This window comes from Poromitra crassiceps, assembly GCF_964638095.1.
Source record: "Poromitra crassiceps genome assembly, chromosome: 11".
Taxonomy (NCBI): Eukaryota; Metazoa; Chordata; class Actinopteri; order Beryciformes; family Melamphaidae; genus Poromitra; species Poromitra crassiceps.
Window position 1 is genome coordinate 47,733,446 of NC_139643.1, and position 8,741 is coordinate 47,742,186.

The 8,741-nt window shown below is 46.0% G+C and overlaps 1 protein-coding gene across 1 annotated transcript in view; it reads left to right on the forward strand.

The window, feature by feature from the left end:
- Positions 1-2,382: 2,382 nt before the first annotated feature.
- Positions 2,383-8,741, forward strand: part of myo1g (myosin IG) — a gene marked incomplete at its 3' end in the record, with an annotated part of 19,991 nt that continues 13,632 nt past the window's right edge. Inside the window, exon 1 of the mRNA XM_083646067.1 lies at positions 2,383-2,499. Within this exon, the coding sequence (XP_083502193.1) occupies positions 2,405-2,499 (95 nt within the window). The 5' untranslated portion in view covers positions 2,383-2,404. The remainder of the gene's footprint in view (positions 2,500-8,741) is intronic.

The following is an 8,741-nucleotide window of genomic DNA, read 5'->3' on the forward strand; positions in this document are numbered from 1 at the left end:
ACCTGCTAAAATGGATAAAATGTCATTTTAACATAATGCAAGTGGGGAAATGGTTTTGTTGTACAAAAGCACTACGTTAACAATAAAATGAAGAAATCACCCAATAGCGTGCGATGAGGATTTTTGGGTGTTTATTAATGGGATAATGAGGATTCTAATAATAATAATAATAATAATAAAATTAAGAATAAATTATTCTTAATTTTATTATTATTATTATTATTAATCTGCATATGCCTCATGTTCTTCCTGTCACTGCATCAGAAAGTTATTTTAAGTTTTATATTTTATTATTTCTATTTGACTTTAGTTTAATGCCAGTAAAATTCTGTTTTAATACTGTTTCTGCAACACCTGTTTGCCGCATGTAGATGGAGACAGAGACAAACGGGATAGGAAGTGCAAAGGAAGTGAGGTCGCTGTCAGTCTGGTGGTGAACCCATGAGAGGAAGCGACGACAGCCGATTAGGATCAGCGAAGAACCAGCACAGTGTAGTTACAGTAAGACTTTTGAGACAATACCCAACGCTATTCACTATCGAGTAGATACGGTTGTCATGGAAACGAGGGCACAGGTGGAGCAATTTGTGGCATCAGTACCTCACACAGGAAAGCACTTTTGACATTTTAGAAGATTACCACCCATGAAAAGAACCAGTGCCTAATGCTTTTGTCGAACATACGGTACTAGCACTACATACATAGCACTACATTTTTGACCAATGAAAACGTCTGCTGCACTACACTTTTGACCAATGAAAACGTCTGTGGCCTGGTGGTGAAATCCTGTGACTCATGCCATTTCCCAATCAAGTCTTAACCAAATGTAAGTTGTAAGAAAACCACACAATTAGGGGCTCAGATGACTATACTGCTGTATAGTGATACTCAACTTGTGGCCCGGGGGCCGGATGCGGCCCGCGATAGGGTGCAGAGTGGCCCTCCAACCATTTTCTAATTCACAATGAAAGCTAACATGAAATCAAGTTTGACTGAGCTCCAGCTAAATTGTCAAAAGCCGCCGTCTGCTCGCCACCCTGGCACTTATATGTACTTAACTAACTTAACCTAACTATCCCGTGTGCACAAAATTGTCAGACTAAACTTTGGCTGACACCCCAAAAACCTACAATTCGCTACAGAAAATTGTATATTAATGTTTCTTTATGAACTGGCCCCTGGGCTCCTATCATTTTGCAAAAATGGCCCCTGGGCAAAGCAAGTTGAGTATCCCTGCTATACAGTAATTATGACTAGTAGTAACTAGTAACTAGTAGTAAGTAGTAACAGCATGATATCTCTTAAAAACTAGAAGTGGATTTTCATGAAATTTGGTGGACAGATGGATCAATTGATTCGATTTGGGTGGTGATCTGGATCTAAGATTGGTGCCATTAGATTAACACCCCCCCCCCCCCCCCATAACCATAATATTCAAAGACTTGATACCAAAGGGCATGTTTGCACGGTCTAAAATAAAATAGAATTAAACGTTAAAGGTTCTAGGTGATCGTTACCCTACAGTAAGTTGGGGGAGGTTTGCCCTCTCTTTTGAATGCAACTTTTTCAAGGTTTTCATACAAAGCAGCAGGCCGTCCGTATCACAGTGTCTATATATCAAACAGAAAAGGGGCACGCTAGGATGGAAAAACCCATCTGAGTCATGTTTGGAGCTGTGCCGGGAAAGATAAGCCCACACACACCCCCGCTGCTGAGACACGTTGTGGGACGTCCCGCGGTGATGGAGACCAAGAGGTCAAGCTGCCGTTTGCCCCTCTTCCTTCAGACTTGGGGTCAACGCTGAGAGCAGTGTTGTAGTGCAGGGTAGACGGTGCCGTCGACCCTGCACTACATAGCTATAGCTACAAGGCTGCACTACTACACGGCTATAATGTGAAATTCTGTGTTGTCTTTAAGGAGACACTTGACAAGAGAAAATGCACCGAAAGTGGAGAGGCTTTAGGAGGGTGTGAAGATGAACCTCTCACACGTCTTCTCATTCAGAGGCCCTGTGGCAGGAAGAGGAGGATGCAGAAGCGGTGTGTGCGCTTTTAATGATAGCTCCTTGCTATTTATACCGACGTGTACGAGCACGTGCACGCGCGCGCGCACACACACACACACACACACACACAACACACAGGCTGGGTGACCGCAGATCTTCTCTTTGGTGACTGACTAAGCACACCCTATACTAGAAATCCACAGTTACGCCACACCCACACACACACACACACACACACACACACACACTGCCTGTCTGCTACTACCGGGGCCCCACAAGTCAACCATACGAGTCTCGTACTTCTCTTTCTTCCTGAGTTGCTTTCACTCCGCGAGCGTCTTGGCTGCCTGTGTGTGTGTGTGTGTGTGTGTGTGAGTGAGTACAGATCTGTGTGTGGGGATGGCGGGGCTGGAGGGCCTGGAGTTTGGGAAGTCCGACTTTGTGCTCCTGGATGAAGTGACGATGGAGCAGTTTATGGAAAATTTGAAACTGAGGTAAGGCCACGAAACGCCGGTAGAGAGGAGGCGGGGAAGTGTGTGTCAGAGGGAGGGCAAACTTAGCCTCGTGCTAAACCCGTCACTTTTTACACTTTTACCATGTTCAGGTGACTGTATCTGCTTCACGTTCAATGTGTTCATTCATTTAGCATTGTTGTCCCGTCCGAATAAACAAACTCGAAAAACTCAAAACTCTTTGGGTTTGCTGTTAATTCTCCGCTTAGGTGGCAACTTGCCATGAAATCAAGAGAATTTAAATGGTATATAATGTACGTGTATAAGTAGTGTTTCTACGGTTTCCTCTGTGACTGAGATGTTGTGAAAATGACGAAGCGCTTATGGCTGATTTCACATTAGACCATCTTGACGCGTTCATCTCCTCTGACTCCTCTAGATGAGGAAGTTATAACGAAACAACTCGAAGAAATGAGACGAGTATTTTAAGCAAAAGATGGGTCATTTCTTGCCTCCCCTTTCCCGCTCGCCCTCGGGGGTGTGGTCATCACCTCCATCATCATCATCATCATAGACACTGGCTGTCACTTTTGTGGATAGAGCAAATTAAGGAGTCTCCCTTCAACTGACGAACCTGTTCTACACCAATTTGCCCTTTTGTGGTGTCTTGTTTTTGTCTTTTCGAGAAGGTTTTTGAATGAATCACCCTTCTTCTCTCTGGTCTATTTTGGGTGTCTCAAAAGTGCTGAGGGGTTTTTAGACTTCTCTCTGTCTCTGATTCCAGATGGGTTTTCATCCTCAGACAGTCTCACTTCCTCTGTCTTTCAGAGGGGCCGTCATGTCCTCACTTTAGCCTCAGAAGTCGACTACTCATTCCTTTCACTTAATCATAGTCTCACACAGGTGTCCGGGTAGTGAAGCGGTAGATTCCCTGCCTACCAACACGAGGGTCGCAGGTCCACGCCCCCCGTGTTACCTCCAGCTTTGGTCGGGCGTCCATACAGGCACGAGTGGCTGGTGTCTGCGGGCGGGAAGCTGGAATGAGCCGGTATGTGTCCTGGTGGTCGGTGCAGTATCGCCTCCTCTGGTCGGTCGGGGCGCCTGTTCGGGGGCAGGAGAAAGGAACTGGTGGGAATAGCGTGATCCTCCCACGTGCTGCGTTCTGACGGTGAAGCTCCCTGCTGTCAGGTGAAATGAAGCAGCTGGTAACTGCACATGTATCGGAGGAAGCATGCGTGTGTCTACGGCTGTCCCCAGATCAGCAGAGGGGGTGGGGCAGCAGGGGGAATTGGCCAAAGTACAATTGGGGAGAAAATGGGGGAAATCTGAAGAAAAAAATCATAGTCTCACACAAGGACCCGGTATTTTCACTGTGGGCTCCATTCATAAAGGCCCCACTTTTTCATACATGTAGGAATCACAATAAAACAATACTTGCCTTAAACACAAGGTTGTCCGCTGAACAGGGCTATTTGTGTTCTTAAATATTGCGTTTTGCGACCATTTTCAATGGAAAAGACACTCTCTGGCATGACCAAATGGGTTGGAATTGGAATTGGAATTTAAGATCATGAATAGCCCGGTTCGGCGGATAACAACCTTGTGTTTAAGGAAAGCACTAGGGGGGGGGTACGGTGGTGCAGTGGTAAGCGCTGTCGCCTCACAGCTCGAAAGTCCTGGGTTCGATTCCCACCTGGGACGCTGTGAACGCTGAAGGAATGCGTGCCCGTCCGCATGTCCTCGAGTGCCCACCGCCCCGGTGGGGTCGTCAGAAGGGCCTTTCTGTGTGGAGTTTGCATGTTCTCCCGATGCCTCCCCATTCCTTCATATAGGAACCCCCTTCACCAAAACATGCAATATCCTGGTTGCAAATGTGGTTCCTCCTCTGGTGGTTAAGGGCGCCTGTTCGGAGGGAGGGGAACTGGTTGGAATAGCGTGAACCTCCCACGTGCTATGTCCTACCGGTGAAGCTTCCCCTGTCAGGTGAAAAGAAGCGGCTGGCTACTGCCCATGTCTCGGAGGAAGCATGGAGCCAGTTTTCGGCTCTCCCCAGATCGGCAGAGGGTGGAGCAGCAACCAAGATAAATATAAATTAGCACTAATGGGGGATAAAAATGGGATAAAAAAAAAGGAAAGCACTAGTACTTGTAGTAGTGTTTTATTGCGATTACTACATGTATGAAAAAGTAGGGCCTTCTTTGCGGATGGACCCGGCAGTGAAAATAGGGGGTCCTTCCTTTTGTGAGACTTGAGTGAAACGAATGAGTAGTCGAATTCTGAGGCTATAGTCCTCGCTTCAGACTGTGTGACAAATCTCATAACCAAATGTCAGGTTTTTCCACCACGGCATGATGATGATGATGATGATGATGATGATGATGATGATGAGCGATCAGTGGAGGCAGACAGACAGACACCTCAAATAAGCAGCAGTGTTGCACTACATGTTCTTCTACATTTAGAGGATGTGAAAACGCTTCCCACTCCTCCGGCTGACGTAGTGCAGCAGATGGCTCCAGATGAACGTCTTTGCATCACTCCTCACATCTGCTGTGTTGTCAGTCCGTGTGTTGGCAAATCATGCAGTACGGAACAGCAGTTTAATCCCAGAACCTGATCAGACTTGCCTGTTGTGAAACTTTGGCCAAGCAGATGCTGCAAGTGGGTTAACTAAAGTGCTGCTGTGTTGGCATGCTACTGTATAGCTTCATCATCTCCTATAGTTTCCCTTATCTACCCGTGACCTCAGGCTTTTTTCATTTCCATTCTTTCATTTCTTGTTAATATTGACATGTAGTCGCTACCACCAAGAAGGTGATGTTTTTGCCCCTATTGGTCTGTCTGACTGTCTGTCTGTGTCTGTCTGTCTGTCTGTGTCTGTCTGACTGTCTGTCTGTGTCTGTCTGACTGTCTGTCTGTCTGCCTGTCTGTCTGTCTGACTGTCTGTCTGTGTCTGTCTGACTGTCTGTCTGTGTCTGTCTGACTGTCTGTCTGTCTGTCTGCCCGTCTGTCTGTCTGTCTGACTGTCTGTCTGTCTGACTGACTGACTGTCTGTCTGTCTGACTGTCTGACTGTCTGTCTGACTGTCTGTCTGCCTGTCTGTCTGTCTGACTGACTGACTGTCTGTCTGACTGTCTGTCTGTCTGTCTGACTGACTGACTGTCTGTCTGTCTGACTGACTGACTGACTGACTGACTGACTGACTGTCTGTCTGTCTGTCTGACTGTCTGTCTGTCTGACTGTCTGGCTGTCTGTCTGACTGACTGTGTCTGTCTGACTGTCTGTCTGCCTGTATGTCTGTCTGTCTGACTGACTGTCTGTGTCTGTCTGTCTGTCTGTCTGTCTGACTGACTGACTGTCTGTCTGTCTGTCTGTCTGTCTGTCTGTCTGTCTGACTGACTGACTGACTGTCTGTCTGTCTGACTGACTGACTGACTGACTGACTGACTGACTGTCTGTCTGTCTGTCTGTCTGTCTGTCAGTCAGCAGGATATCCGCAAAACGTATGAATGGATTTCCATGAAAGTCAGTGGACAGAAAGGCTTTGGGCCAAAGGACAACTGATTCGATTTTGGTGGTGAATCGAGATTTGCGCCATTATTACATATTGATGAAACTAAACGAGATAGAGACTTGATTTCAAGCTCCTACCAAGCTCCTACCAAGCTGAATTGTATTTACCTTCTTCAAAAACGCTGTGTTCGAATCATTTCACATGCAACTTACTTAGCTCATTCGCAACCCCTCTTTAATGAATTATCAATACTTAGCATATATCAAGTAAACTTCCTCCACACAGCACAGTTTGTTTTGAATGCAACTCATCATTTGCTTCCCCCTACATTCAATAACTTCTTCAGAAGAAACGAGGACAATCACAGTTATAATACAAGATGTAAGAGACAACTTTCATTGCCTTGTTCTCGAACATCCATATTTCAATTTAGTCTTCAGTTCAGAGGAGCTAAAGTTTTCAATCAACTACCCCCCAACCTTTTTGATTTCACACCCACCCTGTTTAAAAAAAACTGTTAAACAGTATTTTTTTCACAATCAATGTGCCTAATCATGTATAATATTTTTTTTAAATGTTCCTTTCCCCCTGTCTCTCATTAATTCATTATACTTTTGTCCTTCTCCCCCTTCAGTATAGGCTAATTTGCCTATTGAATTGTTTATCTTGCTTTCTGTTTTGTTTTTGCTCATTTTTTGTCTGTTTCTTGTTTTTAACTTTTTTATTTCCTTCTTTTTTGGGGGTTTCGTAACACTATATTGTATCATTTCGTTTTTCATAGAGACATTTTATAAGCCCCTTGGGGTTTCCCTGGTCTTCCTAGCACATGCATTTCATGATGTTGTGTATTTTATGGAAATCTTGTTATTTACCCTTTTGTGCTAAAAAAATTTTTTTGAAGGAGATGTTTGCAGGCTGAAGAAATGAAACCTTTGGGTGGAGCAGCAAGCTGGAGACTTGTTCAGCAATGGCAGATGTTTGCCGTGTCTCTCTCCTTCCAGTTTACCTGGTCACCTGTCACCAGGGCAGTGGCGGACTGCATAATCGGGCACGTCGGGCAAATGCCCGGTGGCCTGGCCTGGCCTGGCCTGCCAAATTTTTTTTTTTTTTTTTTTTTTTTTTTTTTGCAGGCCAGGCCAGGCCACTCACTGAACAGCAGGCCAGGCGCCGCCTACTGGTTTACTAGTGGTTTTATTACTTTATTCAGGTTTAAAGTGGGTGCATTCCATTGTAAAATTGGACTTGGCCCAAATTGGGCTTCAAACGGCCCAAATCGGGCTTCAAACGGCCCAAATCTGGCTTTAAACGACCCAAATAGGGCTTCAAACGGCCCAAATCTGGCTTCAAACGGCCCAAATTGGGCTTCAAACGGCCCAAATTGAGCTTCAAATGCCCCAAATTTTTCGCCGCCGCCCTTCGGACGCCGGCACGCACGTCGGCCGGTATCGGCCTGGCCTGCTTGGTATCTAATGCCCGGCCTGAATTATGATCCCAGTCCGCCCCTGCACCAGGGTCTGCTAAGTGTCACTTGGTTGGGTGACAGAGTTTAGAGTTTATATTCTGCACAGGTTTTCTATACAGGTTCTCAACCGTTTCCATATCAAGGACCTCTAATTTAGTCCACATTAGGGCCACGCTAGTCTGACTGGGTTGAAGCAGCATGGTGGACTTAGCTCTCTCATTGGTGCAGCATGGTGGACTTAGCTCTCTCATGGGTGCCGACCATTTCAGTCGGTGCCGGGTGGAAATTCCATTCCCTGCAAGCTCTGCATTGGCTCCGACCCGCTCTGACTGCGGCTGCAACCATATTTGGATTTCCTTTCCACGCCCTCCTGTGTTGAATCTGTATGCCTCTGCTGCTGTACATGTCGAATCTGCCGAGCTCAAATGCCTGCGCCGCTGCCTTTGAAACAATAACAACAGCAGCGCTAGTCGCTAGCTCGTTGCTACACGCTGAAAACGATTGATGTGGATTATGCAATGAAGTACCTCATGGCAGCAAGCCAACAATGATTTTATTTTTATTTTTTTTATTTTTTTGCCTCTCAAAAACCTGAGGGGGCAACAATGGGCATGACACTTCTGCCTCATGGTACGTTCGGTGGATGGCTGTAAACAGCCTTTTCCCCTCTATTCCACAATAGAAAGCGTCCCCAGCCAGACTCTCCCAGCCCCTTTGCTGGGAGTCTGACAAGCGAGACTAGGGCCACGCAGACCCCCCCCAATTGACGAGATGTTGTCTCTCAAACCAAAATTGGACAATATTTTTTATTGGTGGATATGAATTCCAGACTACGATATCTGTATTGTAGTAGCGATATAACAGTTAAACTATGATCAACATAGGCATTCTTCTAGATTCTCTAATTGCCTTGACAGCTTGTAAATGATGTAATGATGAAGTTTAACAATTAATTAATTTCTGGTGACCCCCTGGAACCCCCTCAAGGACCCCCGGGTGGTCCGTGGGGCCCACGTTGAGAACCACTGCTCTTTAAAGCCAACAAGTTCAAGCAGACCTCAGTCTGTTGTCCAACCTCGTATCTAGTTTACACAAGGCTGAGGAAGCGACACGCAACTGTTCTCCAACCACAAGGTTACACTTCCTGCTTTTGATACACGCGCTTGTGTCACTTCCTGCCGTCTCTGGCTTAAAGGTGTGTATTCAGTTGTGAGAAATGGTACTTTCTTTTAGTCTGGTGGGAGTTTTCATGGGTGGTGTCAGTCAAGACAGTTTTGGGGGGGATTTCTTTAGAACTGGTGGGTGTGA